Source organism: Phyllopteryx taeniolatus, chromosome 23 (genome assembly GCF_024500385.1).
Source record: "Phyllopteryx taeniolatus isolate TA_2022b chromosome 23, UOR_Ptae_1.2, whole genome shotgun sequence".
Taxonomy (NCBI): domain Eukaryota; kingdom Metazoa; phylum Chordata; class Actinopteri; order Syngnathiformes; family Syngnathidae; genus Phyllopteryx; species Phyllopteryx taeniolatus.
In genome coordinates this window covers 4574371-4594724 of record NC_084524.1, presented here as the reverse complement: position 1 = coordinate 4594724, position 20354 = coordinate 4574371, and the positions used below count along the sequence as shown (strand labels likewise).

Genomic DNA, 20354 nt, shown 5'->3' with positions numbered 1-20354 from the left:
GTTCGGTTAGGGTTAACCCTAACCCTTTGTTCGCCTCAGTGGTTATCCAGTACAATTGTGAGCGACTTCATTTTTCTTTCAAGGCTGTCTGTTAGGTTACGAGCTAGCTGATGGCGAAGTGGCGTGAAAAGCCGCGCGACGACTCACTGGGACAAATTCGAGCCATCGAAGGCTTTAAGCGGATATATTTTCATGGCTTAATAATGCACAGACGCGGAGGCATAAGAAAGATGCTAGACGCTAGGGCGTGGTTTCATAGCATTTCAGAGCGGACACAAGGGCTTGATTTGTCGCAATTTTCTTTTTCTAGATTTCTTTAGTCCTTCAAATTTGGCAGGGTTGTTGTCAACACTCCTCTCTGCGGTGAGTTCAATTTGGAAGACATTTATTTCCACTTTACAGGGACTTCAGGACAGGTTACCTGAGGCGCTCGCATGGCCAACATAACCATCTTCCTCGGAACCTGCAGGGGTTCTCCTCAGACCCGGCATGAACTCTCTTCTGGGAATTGGGGTTGGGCAGCCTCTCGGTAGATGGGTGCAAGGACTGTGAGCGCGACCCAGCTTGCAGACTTCCAGTTGCAGGAAGGGGCGGGTTTATAAATGCCATCCGAGGATCAGGCCTGCCGCTCGATGACGCCAGAGGTTGATTTTGAAGTTCCGACGCGTTCAGCGAGTTCCAGAAGTCTGCGCGGAGCTTGGACGAGACGCAGACACATCGCCGTGGCTTTAATGAGAAGCGATGAAGACGTGTTGGCGTGCACCTCGGCCTGCGTGCGAGGCGGCCTCCGGCTGCCCGTGCGTCGTGGCCTTGGCAATGCCGCCCGACATTGCAACATCCATCCATCCATCCATTCTCTACCGCTTATCCGGGACATTGCAACAGATTTCTTTTTTTGTAATTAAAATGTAAACAAGTTTGGAATATTTTCAGCATGTTCCCTCAAGCTTCTTAAGCCTCGCTTCTGCTTTTTTTTTTTCTTCTTCATATTAAGCTGTACTTTAATGAGACCTGGTTGTTTTAGTCAGGATTATGAGAAAATATATTTTCCCCAACTACACATATTTAGGTTCCTTATTAATAAATATCATGTTTCATACGTGTGTAAAGATGGCTGCCTGGATGGATATGCGGGCTCCTCCTGGCACACTCGGTTTGTTCCTACGGTAACGCACGATTTCATTAGCAGTGACAACATTGTCATTTTCTGCCAATTTTATAGAAATAATAACTTACCTGAAAAGTGTTTGATATTGTCAGCTACAAGAATGATTTGTGGCGTGCCAACGTAAAATCCTCCATCTTACGACATAGCCAAGAAAACATACAGGTAAGTTTGGTTTGGTTTTGTTTATTCCCATTGGATATCACTTGCTAATTATTTGACATACCCTGGCAGAATTTTGGAAATATTGGCATTTTGGGGGGAAAATATGATGGATGACTGAATCTCATGATTTTCTTTATTCCTATGTTGGATTCCCGGCCAGTGCCCAAACACAGCGACAACCCGGGTGGGTTACCCCAGGAAGGGCATCCGGCATCAAAACAAAACGAACAAATCACGTAAGTGACTAACTGTGGCGACTTAACTTAAGTACAGTTCCGACTGTACTTTTATTTATTTTTATTTGTTTTAACTTAAGGACTCAAAGGAGTACTTGTACTTCTTCCGAGTATTTCCGAGTGTAGGTACTTTTGCTAGCGCTGGTTGTCTCCTCTTGACGAGGATGGTTTTATGCTAAAAGTCGATTTTTCCGACACCGGTCTTATTTCATGCTAGCTTAGTATTTCATGGCTGCCGATACCAGTCACCGATACTTAAAAGGGAAAAGAAATGAGTAATTCCTCGCGGCCAGGAGTTGGCGTTACACTGCGACCTTTTGACACGTCGGCGAATCAACATGTGCGTCAGAAAGAAAGAAAGAAAGGTCTTCGTTCCATCAAAAGTACTCGTGGTTTTGGTACTGTTGTGGACTCAGGAGTGAACACTTGTACTGGTGAAGAACATCCCTACTGGTCCGTTTTCAGGGTCTCGTGATACTCGGCCCCCGGTACGCGGCGCTCGCTCGCTCGCTCGGCTCGGCGGGCTGCTGGATGTCACGCCGTGTGGGCTGCCGGCGAACATTCGCCGGCGTAGCAGCAGATGGTTGCCATGGCAACCCTGGCCTACACGTTCTACCAGGCATTCCCACTCAGTGAAACACCTTTTCCCTGATAAGCCGAGGCTGCGCGCAAACACCAACGCGCTTGGTAGAGTGGCAACGGGGCTACGAGTTTATTTCCACAAAGCTTTGAAAAAAAAGAAAAGCAATAAGTGACAACGTTGTGTACACCACGTTGTGCATTTCTATTTTTTGCTTCTTCCCTGGCGTCCGTTGCATTTTTTGTGTGCTTCGGCAACATTCAAGGACTGTACTGCTGGATAGACTTTTGTTTCCATTCATTTGCACGTCAACACTCACCTCCGGACACCTGTTACGTAACTCCTCCCCCTCAACGCAATTGGCATGACGACCACAAGTTGCCAAAAAAAAAAAAAAAAAAAAAAACATTTCTCATGTCGAGGATAATTGTTTTCATCGTTGGATCCGTCCGTCTCCTCCACAGCATCGACGTTGGCGACGACCCGAGCGCGCGTGTGAGACGTTCAGGGAGCGCGACCCCACCGTGTTGCCTTTCCTTACGTAAAATGCAACTGCGCCCACACACACTCACACACACACACACGCGCACTAGTAGTGGGGAGGAATAAAGTACAAATACTTTGTTACTGGACTCAAGTGGACTTTTCAGGCATGTGCACTTGAGTATATATTTTTCGGACCACTTCTTTCTACGACTCCCTGCATTTGAAAACAGATCTTTACTTCCTAAACTTGACTTTGGGTTGTTACTTTTTTCAACCTCCGCGCATGACCGCACACCGTAAAAAAGACACAAATAAAGTCGAGATGTTCGACAGCGCTTGTTTTGCCAAATTGATAACAGTACAAGTATTCACTCTTGACGAGTACTTTCGATACATAAAATTAAAAAGAAATTTTCTTCCTGATGCACACGAGGACTCGCCACATTTCCTGATGCACACGAGGACTCGCCACATTGTAGCGCCAACTACTGGTGAGGAGGACTTAACCGATGTCAGATTTTCTTTTTTTTTTTTTTTTGCCGTATTGGTGGCTGATATCGGTAGCCCTCACGAGTACCCAATACCTTGTAGTTTCTCACGTGTTTAATTAAGCTATAGGGACGGGTCAATAAATTTGAATAGGGTAGAAAAGACCATTGTTATTATTACTTATTACAACTACTACTACTACTGCTCTCAGTAATGAGTAAGTAATAGATTTTTTCCACAATTTGGAAACCACTTTTCAGAGGGTAATTTCCTGCCTAATTTCTACATTATAAAAAAAATCATTTGAATTGTTCCTAGATTGATTGTTTCATAATATTCCAGTTTCTAGAGAGGGTGAATTTGGGGTGTTTGTTTGCTGTAAGCTGCGATAATAATCCAAATACTGTATAAAAAAAAAATTGTTAAAAATCATGAAAGATTTCACTGAGTGCGTGTCGTGCAACCCGATAATGTGAGTGTAACTTTTCAATTAAACTACCTAACGAAATAAATCTTTTGACATTTTTGTAATTTATTGCAATGTACCTGAAAATTAGTATGGAAATAAATGGACTTTTCTACCATATTCTAATTTATTGAGATATATTTGTAAATAGCGTTACGCTTAAGCTAGCAGACTAAAGCTATGTGGTTGTTTTAGATCCACAACTTGAAATGCTGCTCGTTTAATGTTCAATTTGAGAGTTAACTTCCACTGAGAGTGGCAACAAACAGCTTGAAGCTCCTTCTGAAGATTATTTACTGACTCTATTTGCCACTTGTGCCACCGTGGTCGCAAGTGCCAGCGAAAACGTTGCTTCACAAAGTGACGCAAAAGTGGGGAGGAGAAAAAAAACCAGTTCGACAACCGCCCGCGATGCATCTGTGTGACCATGATGATGGCTAAGTTTAGCCTCGTGACGAAGGGCACAGCTATAAGTGTCCACGTGGAGGGAGGGGAGCGCCACTCTTACCGGTTTGACGGCAGGTGTCCGTTTTAGTGTGTGTGAGGGTGACAAAGCCGTTTTTGAGTCAGACGTAACGCAACACTTGGACTGGAGAAGGACGCCTGTTAGCATAACTGTGAATATTCATTATTTTACAAGCGTTCCAGTGCGGGAACCGTGCTTGTGTCCATTAGTGGCGGTGTTTTTTGTCTGTGTATGTGCTTTGTGTGTCTATCTCTGATGGGAATGAGTGTGTTTTGTGTCTTTGTCTATCTGACAGTGTGTGTGTGTGTGTGTGTGTCTATGGCATAGTGCTCAGGGGCACTTCCAAAAAAGATGGCAACCACGCTCCAAAATTGCCCCCACGGTTCCTCCGCCTCTGTCTATCTGTGTGTATGAGTGTGTTTGTGTGTCTTTGCCTGTGTGACAGTCTTGTCTGTTTTTGTGATAGTGTGTGCGTGTGCGGCCATTCGCGTGCCCACATGTATCGGCGTGCACGTGCGTCTGCGTTTTTGGGTGTACGTATGGTTGTGTGTGTCCATCTGTGCGTGTCTTTGTGTATCTGTGCCTAGCTACTGTATGTGAATGGGTGTGTTTGTCTTTGTTTTTGTATATGATTGTGATTGTCTGCATGTGCATCTGTGTGTTTTTGTATAACACTGTGTGTGCATGTGTGTCTGTCTCTGTGTACGTCCACATGCTTTTGTGTCATGTATTTGTATTTGTATATGTTTGTGTTTCTGCATTTGTGACATTGTGTGCGCATGTTTCCCGGTGCGTCAGTGTGTTTTCGTGTTGCACATAAACACCTTATTTGGGTTCATTTTGCAACATGGCGCAATTAAATTCCCAAACCTAATTGTTGATGACCCAAAAATGTTTTCCGGGAATATTCTTTGAATGTTTCGGGAAACGAAATAAAACAGCTTCATAAATTGGAAGACAATCCAGAGGACATAAATCTCTGTTGTTTTATTCGAGTCAAACTATGTGTGAAATTACACATTCTATTCATAAACTAATAATAATAATAATAATAATAATATCTAGCAATGTTTAATTATGGTAGTTTTTGGAATATTTGTTACCCTTTATGTAGCTCAAAAAGGTAAGCAAACAAATCTAAATATTATAGAGCAAGACAATTTACAACATGCGCTAATAATGTAGACAATTTTTTTCGCATAGAAAATAGCAACACTTAACTTCATTAGGCCAACTTGGCAACAGTCCAATGTGAGAAAATACAAATGGCATGAAGAAATAATAATAACAATTAAGCACAGACAAATAGTATTTACAACATGATTAGGCATCAGCGTAAAAGACAAAATATGAGTTCGCAGTGAGCTTTCCAAGCGTTGGTCTTGAAAGTGGTCCCCAATTAGAAAGCAACAAGGAGCGTTTTACTGCGATCGGCTGCCGATTCTTCGGCCTTAAAGGCGGTCGTCTGATGGTCCCGACCGCTTACTCGTCCCGTCCCCCCTCTACTATCCGGTACCGCTGTCGGCACGAGGACGGCAGGGCTAGCGGCCACGAGAAGACAACGGGCACGGTGGTCTGGACGTTTCTTTCCAGGAAGTTGAACACTGGGTTCCACCAGGTACGCGACAGGAAGTTGTTGGGCGCCCGACGTAGAGCCTGGCAGGAAGTACGGTTGACACTTTCGTGAGATGGGACGTACGACTGACCCCAAATATTTAGACGTGCGTATGGAAAGCCATTTGAGCATTTATTTTATATTCTTGATATCCAGCTTTAGGACTACTATGCTGTTTGTCCTCACTAGGAAAACAATTTATATTAGAACAACTGTACCTAAGTTAGTAGTAAGATTTGTCCACTACTAGTGCATCTTTCGGCCTACTAGTATGCATTTAAACTTACAAATAAAATTTGTTCCACTAGTAACACGACTGGGCCCAACTACTAGGCATGTGTCACACTCTTAGTAGCCTTCTGGACCCAATTAATAGCACCAAAACGCACACGACTAGTTTTCCCTCACTATTAACATTCACTGCCATTGACGGATTTAGAAGTCAAATATCAATGTTAACTGGGAAGGCTGACAGTGAACATGTATTTGTCCTACTAGTATGCCTTGTAGTTGTCCTACTAGTGTGCTGAAAAGTCATACAGTAGTGGAAAAACACTACTACTACTAACACACAGTCCCTTTACTATTGTGCTGAATTTATCTGGCTAGCGAGGACAAAGGGCATGCTATTACTTGGACCTAAAACTGGGTATCAACATTGTGGACTAAATGCTGACACGGCTTTGGATGAGAGCATGTTTGATCTTACGTGCGTGTTGGCCATGGTGTGGTACCACCAGAAGAGCCTGGTAGTGACGAAGTAGCCCACCAGGACGTCGATGCTGTAGTGCTCGTGTCCCACCAGGATGCAGAGCACGCCCGAGGCGCTGAGCAGCCAGCAGATCCACTGGTACCAGCACATCCACCGAGGAGAATCTGCCAGTGCCGGGGTCATGTTTAGATCACGCCACACGCACACACATGCCGCCATTCTGGTACTCACACTCTTTGATGAAGAGGTAGGACAGGGTCAGCATAACTGTGTGGCCGCTGTACAGGAAGTCGCCGCACATCATGTGGGAGCCTGTCAGAGACAAACCTGTGCATGCACCCACGCACAAAAATGCTTTGTTACTGTACTTCAATAGATTTTTCAGGAATCCCTCACATTTTTATAACAACTTTCGACTTTTACATCCTACATTTGAAAGTTGATATCTGTACTTTCTACTCCTTCCTGTCAAAATAGGCTTTTTCATTTTTTCACCTTCCGTGGGTGACGACACAACGTACAAAAGAACGAGAGAGGTGGATTGATTGAGATCTTGGAGACTTACAAAGAGTAAAAAATAGGGGTAACAGAAACATGGGGAAACGGGAACCATTAACAACGATGTAGCCGATTAAGTGTAGTGACCTTCTTGAAGAGAATTTTCTTGTTGTTGGCTCCAAGAATGATGTGTGGCAAATTCGTTGTCATGTGCCAGCCTAAGAACTACAAACTGCTGGCATTCAAATATTCTCTGTCTAATCTAATCGCATACTGGTAATGGGTATTACTTGATGGGGGGGGAAAAAAATCTATTTTTATTTTTGCAGTAAAGATGAACCAAAGACATTTACTTGAAAGGGGTGCCACAAGGGTCTGTTTTAGGACCACTGTTATTTTCCTAATATAGTAATGTATTCAATGTTCATATCAAAAACAGTTTAATTATTCTGTACATTCTTCCCCTCTGTTGATCTAGCTCTGCAAAACCTATTCTGATTTCTATGAATAGTAAACCCCCTATATTGACGGTTTGGAATTTGCAGAAAAAGGTGTTTGTGTGTGTGAGAGAGAGAGAGACCTCCTCCAGAGATGAGCCGCACAATCCTCCAGATCTTTCCTGCCGAGTCATCGTACAGCTGCAAGTTTCCACGACAACACGCGTCAACATAAGGGGATGACTTGATGACCTGGAGTGTGTGTGTTTGTGTACCTTGGGTGCGCACACCATGTGTCTGCCCGGCACAGGCAGGGTGGTGATGTACATGGTGATGCAGCGGTACATGTAGAGTGTTCCGATAAGAAAGAAGCAGCGGCGCCCCACGATGGCTCTGACGTAAAAGAAATTCAATTGTCACCGGAGCAATATTTGCATGTATACACTTGGATTAATAATACAAAAACAACAAACAAACTTAAAAATTCAAGAGCAGCACTGAGCAGGTATGTGGTAAGCAGCAATGTAATTATGCTACTGTAATATTTGCAAGTTACAGTGTATAAGTATAATATTATTGCCGAATTATAATACAATGACGTATTATAATACGCCAAATATGTAAAATGTATGAAACTGTTTATTGGCGTAGTCTGATGTTTGTGGGTCCGTCATGGATTTTGGCCAGAAATCACTTGCTAAAAATGCATTTGTCTTCATCCTCAATGAAGAAGCATGTGGCTCATGACCAAAGATTCATTTTGCCTCAAAACGTCATTCGTCGGTACCGTCGTAAACCGAAGACCCCCTTTAACTGTAAACAATTGCATGTTTATGACCATAAAGCTCCTTATGGTTGCCAAGAATGACTTGCAAAGAATAACCCAAAACAACAACTCTTGAGCTTACTTGTGTTTGAGGAGGAGCCACTGGACAAGCCAGAGCCCCACCAGGATCAGCCCGTTGACCTCGGTCACGGTGAAGGCCCATGGAACGCGGCCCACATAGTCGAAGAACTTGTCAGGCAGCGGCGGGCTCACCGACTTGTCGGGCACCCTCTCGTGCACGATGGTGATGACCACGGTGGTGAAGACCAAGTTGAAGACAGCGTAAAGGAAGGCCACGCCCGTCTTCCACCACTCCCTGGGGAGGCGGTCGGCACGCTCCTCAGGTACTGAGATCTTGACGTAGTCGCAGTGGCGTTTTAGGCCGCTGCTCAGGGTTTGGACCAGCTGGTTCTGCTGGAGAAGACCGCTTATTTTGCTGCGCTTGCTCCTCCCGTCGGGGGCGTCGGCAGGGGGCGGAGACGCGGGGCGACTGGGGCTGCCATTGGGGTGAGCGAGCGATGAGGGGGCGGTTGTCGTTACGCTCACTTCCACGTGGGGGCGGATGTCGTCGTTGTCTTCCGGGATCAGACCCGAAGCCGCCATGGCGCTCTTTCGGACGAATGCACCTCAGAATGCGGTCCCAAAATCAATCACCGCGCCCGGATAATCGATCCCGATGGCGCCTCCGAAACGACGCCTGCTCAAGACGTTTTGGCGCCAAGCTGAAAATCAACAAAGAATTTTGGGGAAATAAGTGCTTTCATACACAAAAGATTCCACTCTGAGAGTGAGTGGGTAACTACTGCCACTGTAGACAGATAAAATTAAAAAATGACATGTTTGGAAGAACCACACAACGCTATGTGTGTGGGGGGGGGGGGGGAAGGCACAGTACACCACCATTAAAATCTCATGTCAACTGTGAAGTACGGTGAAGAGGATATCATGGTTTGGAACCGCTTTGCTCCCTCAGGGACTGGACGCATTGGGATCGTCGACGGAAAAATGAATTCCCAGTTTATCAAGACATTTTGCAGGAGAACTTCAGACCATCTGTCCACCAATTGAAGCTCAACAGAAGATGGCTGATGCATCAGGACAATAACCCAGAACGTCATTAAGAACAGAATAGCTGGAGTGGCCCAACCAGAGTCCTGGCCTCAGAAGCAATTTACACTGCACATCACATCTCAAAAATATTTCTGAACTGAAACAATTTGATCAAGAGTAATGCTCCAAAATGGCTCCTGACTGCTTACACCACCCTACTCTGAATTACTACATGTTGTTTTCAATAAAAACATGAACATATAATTGGTTTGTGCGGTATTAGTTTAAGATGGCTGTATTTTGCCTTTTGTTATGACCAAACTCAGTCATTCTTGGTGTGTGGCACCTGTAGCTTTGTGATACGTGGGCTCCCTCTAGCGGTAGACAAATAATAACTGTGAATTCAATGTTCAAAATGTGAACAAAATGGGATACAGGAGCTGAAAGCTTGTATGTGTGCGGTGAGGGAGAGTTTGAAAAATTAAATTTATTTAAAAAAAAGTCCAAATTGAGGATTAAAATGACAGATGAATGACTGTCGGTATTGCAACACTGAAAAAAAACGTTGACGTTGACATCCTGCGTAACTTCCTGTTTACGCCTCTTAAATCAACATCAGGAGAATCTAATTAAAGCCTATTCGGCAATAGCGGGCGTGATGTCACTGTTTTGACCATTAAAAGATTTTATATATATCTATAAAAAAGAAGAATAAGAGGAAGTAGGAGACACCAATAAAAGTGTTCAACAAACAGACATTTTCGTGGTTCACTGCACTTTTAACCCCGATATAGGCACCAGCCATGACAAGTGTTTTAAATCGTGAAAACACAAAAAAAATGAATACTTTCAGTCCGTCAAGAAAGATTAGACCGGAAATGAGACATACACCTGCTGGGACGGATCGAAGCCGTTTCGACGTCATAAAAACAGCCAAAGTGAACAAAGACACTCACCGCTGAGGCTGAGGATCGAAAAACAGAATTATTTCCCCAGACTGGAATCTTTTCGTTCTTTGGCAAACTTGGCGTCTTGTTTCGACTTGAACGCGCAACGGGATCACACCGCTGTGGTGGGTGCGACGTATAGTTCCGGTTACGCCCCCCGCACCACCCACTTCGTGATTCACCTGAGCTCGGCTAAACTCGGATTTTTCCGGAGAAAAATGTCTGCCTTTCAATTGACAGACACACGCTATTTTTTTTATAAAAAAGAAGTCAGTCAGGTACAGGTGAGAGCCTGTAAAAAAAATAATTCTTGCGTGATAGGATTGGGTATGAATCAAATCAAAAGGTGACCTGAGACACAACTTTTTTCTTCTTTAACAGAGCTAGATTAACCCCCCAAATATTTTTTAAATATTCCTTTCCTCTGAGATGAAATACTCATATTGTATTCATACTGTCACAAAAGGTCTGTGCTTTTCTCACAATAAACCAGACTTTTATAATTTATTTAATAAATAGATATAATAATAATAATAACTATCATTATTATTCTAATTTGACCCCTTAACGCGGGAAGATGAAACAGGAAGTGAGCTTCTCACCTTGTGTGTGTGTCACGTGACACGTAGCATAGTAACCGATAAGCTTCCGGTGACACGGCGGCGTTATTCTCGTCCTGCGGCGTTAATAGTCAGTAATACGGATAGCAGTCATAGTTGCCGGTGAGTTAAGCCTTCGTTTATCTTACCACATGTCGGTCGGCTCAATTCGACGCCGAGTTGACTCTTAAAATCCTCCCAGAGAGCCGAGTCGCTCCCGGTTAGCATCCTTGCTAGCATCCTTGTAAACAATTGTCCTAGCTCGCTGCTAATGATTCATGACTCTCAATCCCGGGCCCGTTTAATTAAATCACTTCTGAGCTACTACTTCAATGTCTTTTAGTTGACTTTAATCAGTTGAGCACGGGTAATCATGTGCGATGCCTAAACGGCTACACGTGCGTGTGGCACGACAATATTTGTGGTTATATTGGATGTGGATGTGAGTAATAAGCATAAATGTGACGGGGTTTCCCAACCCCCCCCCCCCTAATTTGTATGAATTTGAATTGTACCGTGCAGTATTGACGCAGCAAGATGCCGGGCAAGCAGGGTCAGCAGTTCAAAGCAGGGGACCTTGTGTTCGCCAAAATGAAGGGCTTCCCTTACTGGCCGGCCAGGGTAACACACGCACGCACACACACAGGCAGACAGACACAAAAACACTTACCAACAAGCCCATAAATAACATTTCACTCACAAAAAAAAAAAAAAAACCTCTCACATTCACACTCATCAAAAAACAAACCCAAGCCCCACATAAACCTCGCTCACATACGCAGGCCCTAAAAAGGTCTTGCACAAACATAAATAATGCTCATGCTTCCCAGAACAACTCTCATACATCGCAAAAGTTCTTACACTGAAAACAAGATTCAGACACGCCTTCGTTTGTTCTTTTATCATCTTGCCGTTCGTGACACAGATCTCTAAATCGGATGAGGCACAAAAGAAGCGAGTTGCCGTCTTCTTTTTCGGGACCCATCAGATGTAGGTATACGTGTGACATCGCTCCCTGTGTGCCACACCGACCGCAATCGGGTTTCTTTCTAATAACCTGGCTGACTCAACTTTTCTTAAGAGGTCACCTCACACCGAAACACATCGTCCCGTTCGCTGGCAACAAGATGAGGTACGGCAGTGGCGTACGCTTCAAAGGCTTCACCGAAGGCATGTGGGAGATCCAGAACACGCCTGGAGTCGGGAAGAAATCTCAAGTCAGTGTTACTCTCGACTTCACTGTTGCCCGCACACACATCTGATATGATCATTTCTTCATACTAGATACACTGGTAACACTGTAAGTACTTTTTCTGTCGTACTAAAGTTGTATTTTCTTTTAGAAAATATTTATTTTATTTTTACATGTACTTATGACTCTACGGCAAATGTTCAATGGAAAATGTTATTTCCCCAAACATTTCAAAACTATACATTTTAGAGTTGTAAATGCATTATGCAGTCATTTCCAACCAGGAAATGATGCAATTGTACCTCATTTGTCAGAAATGTATTAATTGAAACTTACATTTTGAGCCACATATAATGAAAGGCAGAACAATAAAATGTTCTTCCGTTAGATGGCTGAAGGTAGAATAAATCTTTCTCATGATCATGATGAGGCAAGATATTTTATTGAGCGCCAGACCGAGTTTTGTACGAGTTGTAGGAGGTTGAATACATTTTTTTTTTTTCTTTTTTTTTTTTTTTTTTTTTTTTTTTTTAAACGATTTTGCAGTGATCTCCTCACTGTTATGATCATCAACCATGAAAAAAGGGAATTTCTCTGTGAGTGAGCAAACATACAAATTCAGCAGGGGATGAAATCACCCCCCCCCCCCCCCCCCCCCCACAGTAACTCCAATTCTCTTTTTGCGCTTGTCTCCTCAGTGTGCAGCCAAAAGTACACTCGTGAAATCAACCGACGCTTCTAAAACAACCGCCGCAGCCAAAAGCACACCCGCAAAGCCATCGTTGCCTGCAAACTCAAGAGGCAAATGCGCAGACACAAACGCCACGCCTCTCAAAGCATCTTCAGAGGCTAAAGGTCCGTCTATGGCAGCTAGGTGCGCTGGCAGCACGCTGCGCCTGAAGCAGTGTGTGGTCAAATGCGTCCCAGCTCAGACCCCGCACGGTTCGCTTAGTGTTGCAAACGAGTTGCCGAACGCCAGCCAGGCAACAAGCGGATTTGACAGTCAGGCCAAAAGTGTGCAGGCGACAAAAACTCTGAGAAGATCTTCATCCAGGTCATCTGCTCAAATACAAACGGAGGACAATGCGATAAAAATGCAGACCCCGCAGGAAGCCTCCACGCCCGAAGGTGGCGGCGCGTCACAGACGTCAAGTTCAGCGCCTTTGGTGAAGCGGAGACGAGGGCGGCCGAGTAAAGCCTCGACAGAAATGAAGAGCGACATAGCACAGGTTGGCATGTACATAGGAATAATTCGACAGTCAACCCTCGCTGTACATGGGGGTAAGGGACCAACTAAAATAGGGACAAAAGTCGCCGTTATAACGTTACAATTTTATTTAAAAAAAAAAAAAATTAAGATTAAGAACAGTTTCTCATTGACAGTGCCGACCTGACTGCAGAACGCAGGGCAGGGCAAAACGAGGCAAAATAAAAGCAAGTACAAAAAAAGTACAATTACAGCCAGCCGAAAAAACATCATAAACGACTCACGAATGGTCTTAATGAAGTTAACACACCTTTAAAAATTGTCAGCTTACACCAGGTAAGTACTGCTAAACAATTTTCCTTCTCACCTGTAATGTCTGAACTTTTAAAAATATAGTGTATCTGAAAAAACAATATGTGATTATCGAATCTTCGTATTGTGTCCTCAGAGGAAGTTTGAGCACCTCTATTTCAAACCCTAAATAACGAAAAGAGTCGTTAGTTAATGGTCTCGGCTCCGAGCTAGTACTCTTCATTGGAGGAGTGGAAATGTTGCAACTTTTCTCTGTCGACGGTTTTTGGAGCGACTTCCCACTGTTTCGGATACAGTGCCGTGCCGTCAGTGCGATACGGCAGTCGCGGTTAAGAATGACGTCCAGGTAGTGCAACGCTGTTCAGATAAGTTTCCATGATGTGAGTTTGCGAATAGTGAATCGCGATTCGGCAGGGGTTGACTGTGTTCCTAATGGCGTGTGCGTGTTGACTGCATCTTTTTGACTGTCTCCATTGCGTCATCTGTGCCAGGCTGAAGACTGCCAGACGGTAACCAGCAGCGCATATATGACGGCAAGCACGCTGCGGCTGAAGCCCTGCGTGGTCAAATGCGTCCCCGCGAAGACCCCCGGCAGTCCCACTCGCGACGCAAAGTCCGACAAGTTGGCGACCGCGAGCGAGCCAGCGAGCGAGCCGGACGTTCTGTCCGTGCCGTCTGTGCCAACGCCAACAGTTGACCTCCGAACTCCACAGGAAGCTTCCACGCCAGAAGATGGCGTCTCTGCACACACACACACGTCGATGCCTGTGATGGCGAAGAGACGACGAGGGCGGCCAAGGAAAGACTGCAGAGAGAAGAGCGAGGTACAGTAGACCTCAAGACTTTTTGGCTATGGCTACTCACGGATTTCGTTACAGAAAGGGCGCAAAAGTACTCGGATAGGTGCGTTTATCAGCAAATAGTTTCAATGCTGTTGGAAAGAAAGATTTGTGAGTGTATTGCCAGGTTTTGCTCGTTTTTCTTCCAAGCCTCTGGGTGGGACTATTCCGCCATGAATGAAAGTGATCTCTTTCTTTTTGTCTTGCCAGATCACAGTTGGAATGCTAAAGAAGACGGACGACGTCCCAGCTCCCGCTGCCACAAACACATCGCCCGAATCCCACAGTGCACCCGGTGCTCCCAAAAGAGCTGATCAGAAGGCCCGACCTTCTCCTGCACAAAGGCCCAGAAGACACGTGGAGCAGCGTGCAGCGGCCATGGCGGAGGAGTCAACAGCTAGCAGAAGAGGGAAAAGAAAGGAAGGAGAAACGGAGGAGACCGAGCAGAAGGGAGGTGAAGAAGGAAAGGTAGAGGTGCTGACTGAGTCGACACCTAGCCGAGCAGGGAAGAGGAAGAAAAAGGAAGGGGAAAAGGAGAAGACTAAGCAGGAAGGAGGTGCGGAAGGAAAGATGGAAATGACGACAGAAGAGTCAACACCGAGTCGAGGAGGGGAGACAAAGACAAAAGGAGAAAAGGAGGAGACCAAGCTGGAAGGAAGTGAGGAAGGAAAGAGTAAGGTAACGACGGATTCAACACCTAGCAAAGGCAAGACAAAGAGAAAAGAAGGCGAAAAGGAAGAGACCAAGCAGGAAGGAGGTGAGGAAGGAAAGATGGAGGAGTCGATACCAAGCCGAGGAGGGAAAATGAAGAGAAAAGAAGTGGAAAAGGAGGAGATCAAGCTGAAAGGAAGTGAGGAAGGAAAGATGGATGTGCCTAGCCGAGGAGGGAAGAGGAAGCGAAAGGAATGGGAAACGGAAGAGACTAAGCGGGAAGGAAAGATGGAGTCAATACTTACCAGAGGAGAGAAGACCAAGCAGGCAGGAGGCGAGGACGAAAAGACTGAGGTGACGACGCAGGAGTCAACTCCTATCCAAGGGAGGAAGAGCAAGAGAAGGGAAGGAGAAAAAGAGAAGACCAAGCAAAGGGGAGATGAGGAAGGAAAGACAGAGGTGATGACGGAGGAGTCGACACCTAGCCGAGGAGAGAAGATGAAGACAAAAGAAGGGGGAAAGCAGGAGACTAAGCTGGAAGAATGTGAGGAAGGAAAGACGGAGGTAACAACCGAGTCAACATCTCGCGGAGGAGGCAAGACAAAGGGAAAAGAAAGCGAAAAGGAAGAGACCGAGCAGGCGGGAGGCAAGGAAGGAAAGACTGAGGTGACGACGCAAGAGTCAACTTCTATCCAAGCACGGAAGAGCAAGCGAAAGGAAGGGGAAAAAGAGAAGACCAAGCAGAAGGGAGAAGAGAAAGGAAAGACAGAGGTGATGACAGAGGAGTCGACACCTAGCCGAGGAGAAATGAAGACAAAAGAAGGGGAAAAGGAGGAGACGAAGCTGGGAGAATGTGAGGAAGGAAAGACTGAGGTAACGACGAAGGAGTCGACATCTAGCGGAGGAGGCAAGACAAAGGGAAAAGAAAGCGAAAAGGAAGAGACCGCGCAGGCAGGGGGCGAGGAAGGAAAGATGGAGGAGTTACCACTTAGCCGAGGAGAGAAAATGAAGAGAAAAGAAGTGGAAATGGAGGAGACCAAGCTGGAAGGAATTGAAGAAGCAAAGACTGAGGTAACGACGAAGGAACCAACACCAAGCAGAGGAGGGAAGAGAAGGAGAAAAGAAGGGGAAAAGGAAGAGATCAAGCAGGAAGGAGATGAGGAAGGAAAGATGGAGTCAACACCGAGCCAAGGAGAGAAAATGAAGACAAAAGAAAGGGGGGAGACCAAGCAGGAGGTAAGGAAGGAAGGAATGATGGAGATGACGGCGGAGGAGTCAATTCCTAGCCGAGGAGGGAAGAGGAAGCGTAAGGAAGGGGGAAAGGAGGAGACCAAGCGGGTCGGAGGCAAGGAAGGAAAGACGGAGGTACTGAAACCAGCAGGCAAAAGGTGGACGGCCAAGGAGGAAAGAATGAAGGCGACGAGAGCGGACGCTCAACGAGATGGCGACAGCAGCAAGAAGAGGGGGAGGATGGAGAGCCCAAAAAATGAGACGATGAAAAGGAAGAAGGAGGGCGAAAAGGGAAAAGAGGCGACAGTGGAGAGAAGAGAGAAAAAGAGGGCAAGGAAAGAGAAGGGCACAAGGGAGGGAGGGAGGACGGCCAAGGAGACGAAAGATGGCGTCCGAACCAAGGAAGTGAGTGATGTGGAAGAGGAGGTGAGGCTTCTTGTTCTTATTCTCTTCTTCCCGCTTTGTTTTGACCTGATAATGGCGTCTCTCCCTAGCGGCGGCGCCGGCTGGCGGCCAAGAAGGAGAGCGTCCTGAAATCGCTGAGAGGTCTGCTGAAGGCCACGAGGGGCGGCAAGCGGAGGGAAACGGCGACCAAGAGCATCATGTGAGATGAACGCTCTGAGCACGCACCCCCCCCGAGACCACCTCTGACATGTCTGCTTCTCGTCCTGACAGGAAGTCGGCCGCCAGGGCCAAGACGAAGAGGACCAGGGCCCACAAGATGCTCAAAGAATCCAACATTGCAAAGAAAAATATGCACGTGACGGACATGAAAGACAGGGAAGAAAATCTGTCAACTGCCACGACAGTCAACCAAAGTGGCGGCAAAGTCAAAGAGAGGCTGGAGGAGCTTCAGAAGAAAGACTCGAGGAAGTTGATCGGCAAAATCGTGAAAGCAACCACCAAGGTTCAGGTGAAGACCATGATGGGCGGAGCCACGCTTCCGCCGACACTGCCGCCGCCGCAGGACGAGGAGGAGGAGGAGGAGAAGAAGAGGGCGACTACAACGACGAGCATCGAGAGGACGGTGGACAGAGGCTCCGAGGAGGAGAGGAAGCCCGAAAGAGTGTTGACGGACGACGAGAAAGCCGCAACGAAGCGCCGCAACGAAACGCGGAAGGAGAAGGACGCCGCAAAGGCAGGCAAGACTGCGACCGGCGAGAAGAGGGACAAAAACGAACCGCAGAAGGAGAGCGGCGCGCCGGCGAAGCAGCAAAGCGGCGGGAGGAGTCGTAAAGCGACCGCGCCCGCTGCGGAAGACGAGCAAGGTTGCGTCTGGAGAGCAGCGGGCGAGGAGAACAACCAGCAGCAGCACAAGAATAATTTGAACCTGACGCTGACCGATTCAACCCTGCACAGAATCCACGGAGACATCCGCATCTCGCTCAAGAGCGACAACCCGGTAGGAGGTTCACACGGGTGCGCACGACTTCGCATTTTTGTCAGCCGACGCTAACGTGATGAAAGTGCAGTCAATGTCGACTGCATTGCGTTGCAAATTACTACGCCAATATATTTGTTTGATTTTCCGAAACAGTCGCCCCAAAAGGCAGTCAGCGGGATTTCAAGTCAAGCATGATTGGAATGTTTTTTGAACAAACGTCCCAATGATAACAGTATTTTTTTTTTAAAATAAACTTAAATTGCGCTGTTCCACATGATTACGCACAATAGAGATTCGGCTTGATGAAGAGAGAGCTGTTCGTACCCTTGAGCGTTCGCGAAGGTGTGAAAATGACCGCTAAAAAGTAAGCATATGCAGTTTCTGACTGAGCGCTTTCCTCCGTCGTACAAAAAGAACAACTGTGCTGTTTGTAACAAAATCAGCTTCATGCGTGACAATGCACCATCTCATGCTGCAAGGAATACCTCTGTGTCATTGGCTGTCGTGTGCATAACAGGAGAGAAACTCGTGCTCTTTTGTGGCCCCTATCCTTCCCCGACCTCAACCCTGTTGAACCTTTGGCTCATCCTCAAGCAAAATTATGCACAAGGGTGGGAGGCATTTCACATCCAAAAAGCAGAAACTCTTCCATTCACTGCCATTGACGGCTTAAGAAGTCAAATATCCATGTTAACTGGGAGAGCTGGCAGTGGAGGAGTTAAAAAAAAAAAAAAAAAAGTTGAATGGATGTAAAAATTGTGACGCTGCAATGAATTAAGGGGTTGTATGTTAAAATGCAACTTGACCTGTTTCAGTTTCAGTAAATAACCTCCTAATGCTGCAAATTTAACATGTGACTATTTTTTAGTTCTTTCAAACCTCTATACAATGTTTAGAAACTAATAACCACTGAGGGCAAAAACACAAGATTAGCGATGAGCGGATGTGACGCTCTAAACGACATTGACCAGTCGATGAGTCTGTAGCGCCCTTACGTGTTGTTTCAACTTTTGTCTGTCGCGTCAGGACGTTGCCAAGTGCCTGGCGGCGTTGGATCAGCTCAGCGGCATCTACGTGACGTTGCAGCACGTCCAAAGGCACAGCGAGCTCATCTCCACTCTGAGGAAGGTAGGTGGAGCTGCGCCACCACATGATTGTATACAAGAACTAGAAAAGTATCGCGAGGCATCGCCATCAAAAATGAAATAATAGCGCGTGTATATGGCACCAGTACTTCAAAAGTGACCGCGACAAAACCTGCACGTCACAGTCTGTGCGACTTAGCTTCAAATACAAGTGTGAATTATTTTGTGACAAGCGAGATCGATGGCTGGAATAATATCACACGTGACATTTAGTCACACGGGGGAAAAAAAGATGTTAATAACTCTATATATATATAACGCCACAAACGCTGAACTATTTTCCCGCAGATGCGCTTCTACCGCGGCAACCAGGACATCATGGACAAGGCGGCCATGCTGTACAACCGCTTCAAGAACGCCTTCCTCCTCGGCGAGGGCGAAGAGGTGGTGAGCGCCGCCTTCCTGCGCTCTCTGCTTGAAGAAAAGGAGCGTGAGGAGGCGGAGCGCTGCAAGAAGGCCGAGAAGGCGGCGGGAGGCGAGGAGGACGAGGTCGGCAGACGGGACACGCCTTCAGGTTTGCGATTCGGAATCCATTTTTGTGTCGAAACATTGCAGCAAATCGTCATCTCTTACAGTATGTGGTCTTATTTGCAGTGGACTAGCTGCCAACATGGAGGAAGTCAAGTGTGCAAGTTGGATGTGACTGATCCACGTCCACACAATTCCCATGGAAACTTGAACTGCAACAAGATTTTAGTCTTGATCGGACATTTGTATATATTCACGTTGACACGCCCCCCACTCTGTCTCCGTTCTACACAATCTTGTTCAGGAAGGTCCTGAAAAGAAGTGATGCCAGTCAGGCTTTCCGGATGGGAATTTGTTTGTTTGTTTGTTTGTTTTAAATGGGAACCTGCAATGAATGTGGTCTCATGCAACATGCCGTCAATCAATAAATGCTCTCATGCTCTCTTTGTCATTGATCGGATTGATAGAAAAGCTGCCAACTGATATGACCTCTGACCTCACAATCCACTGTGTAATGTAACTACCTGGTGTGATGTTTCTTCTCACACTTCTCATGTTTTAAAGGTGAGTGAGGCATAAGTGTTTTTTTGTTTTGTTTTGTTTTGTTTGTTTTTTAAATCACCATTGGCCAGTTGACTGACTTGTTTGGTGGCACTGCTGCGGAAGCGACCCCTGCAGCCTGCAACATACCATCCATCCGTTTTCTCTTGCGTTTGTCCTCTTCACGGGTTGAAGGCGAGCTCGAGTCTATTTGGGCTATCTTCGGGCGAGAGGCAGGGTACGCCAACACGGTGACCAGGTTAGGATCACACAAGTGGGCCCGTTCTATACATAACTCAGCAGTAGGCTATTGTGATTTCACAGGAAGATTGCCGAACTGATCATTTGAAAATGGAAACAATGTTGTACATTGACAACAATTCCTCCCTGGGTAAATCACAGTTGTGAGATTATGAACACGATCAATGTCTTCACATCGATGGCTAAAATTAATAACAACGGTAATTCCAGCTAGTTTTGTGCATCAGCCCTTTGCGTTATCATGAACGTCACGTAGTTTGGAACGTGGGAGGAAGCCGGAGAAATCCCCCACACGCGAAGGCAGAACGCGCAAACTGTGAGAGACTTTTCTGCCGGGGAAACAACATTTTCCGAATTTAAAAAAAATATTCATTTTTCATTTACTATG

At 46.0% G+C, this 20354-nt stretch overlaps 2 protein-coding genes across 4 annotated transcripts; one reads left to right on the top strand and one right to left on the bottom strand.

Moving 5' to 3' along the window:
• Positions 1 to 5003: 5003 nt before the first annotated feature.
• Positions 5004 to 10307, bottom strand: LOC133472842 (phosphatidylcholine:ceramide cholinephosphotransferase 2-like). Its single transcript, XM_061764283.1, has 7 exons — positions 10148 to 10307; positions 8224 to 8863; positions 7591 to 7708; positions 7459 to 7516; positions 6612 to 6707; positions 6378 to 6544; positions 5004 to 5709 (listed from the first exon to the last, which is right to left on the bottom strand). Exons 2-7 carry the CDS (start codon positions 8742 to 8744, stop codon positions 5536 to 5538), a joined length of 1134 nt encoding a protein of 377 aa, XP_061620267.1. The 5' UTR covers positions 8745 to 8863; positions 10148 to 10307; the 3' UTR covers positions 5004 to 5535.
• Positions 10308 to 10722: 415 nt separating this feature from the next.
• LOC133472648 (hepatoma-derived growth factor-related protein 2-like) lies at positions 10723 to 19609 on the top strand. 3 transcript variants are annotated; one of them, XM_061763782.1, is made up of 12 exons: positions 10723 to 10860; positions 11260 to 11358; positions 11663 to 11727; positions 11819 to 11954; positions 12628 to 13158; positions 13940 to 14272; positions 14498 to 16573; positions 16663 to 16772; positions 16844 to 17570; positions 18579 to 18680; positions 18986 to 19211; positions 19292 to 19609. In XM_061763782.1, the coding sequence occupies exons 2-12, from the start codon at positions 11275 to 11277 to the stop codon at positions 19297 to 19299; spliced, it is 4398 nt and encodes a 1465-aa protein (XP_061619766.1). In that variant the 5' UTR covers positions 10723 to 10860; positions 11260 to 11274; the 3' UTR covers positions 19300 to 19609. The 3 variants fall into 3 exon arrangements, with proteins under 3 accessions (XP_061619766.1, XP_061619765.1, XP_061619767.1); XM_061763781.1 differs by having other exon boundaries at positions 14498 to 16594; XM_061763783.1 differs by lacking the exon at positions 12628 to 13158 and having other exon boundaries at positions 14498 to 16594.
• The last annotated feature ends 745 nt before the right edge of the window (positions 19610 to 20354 follow it).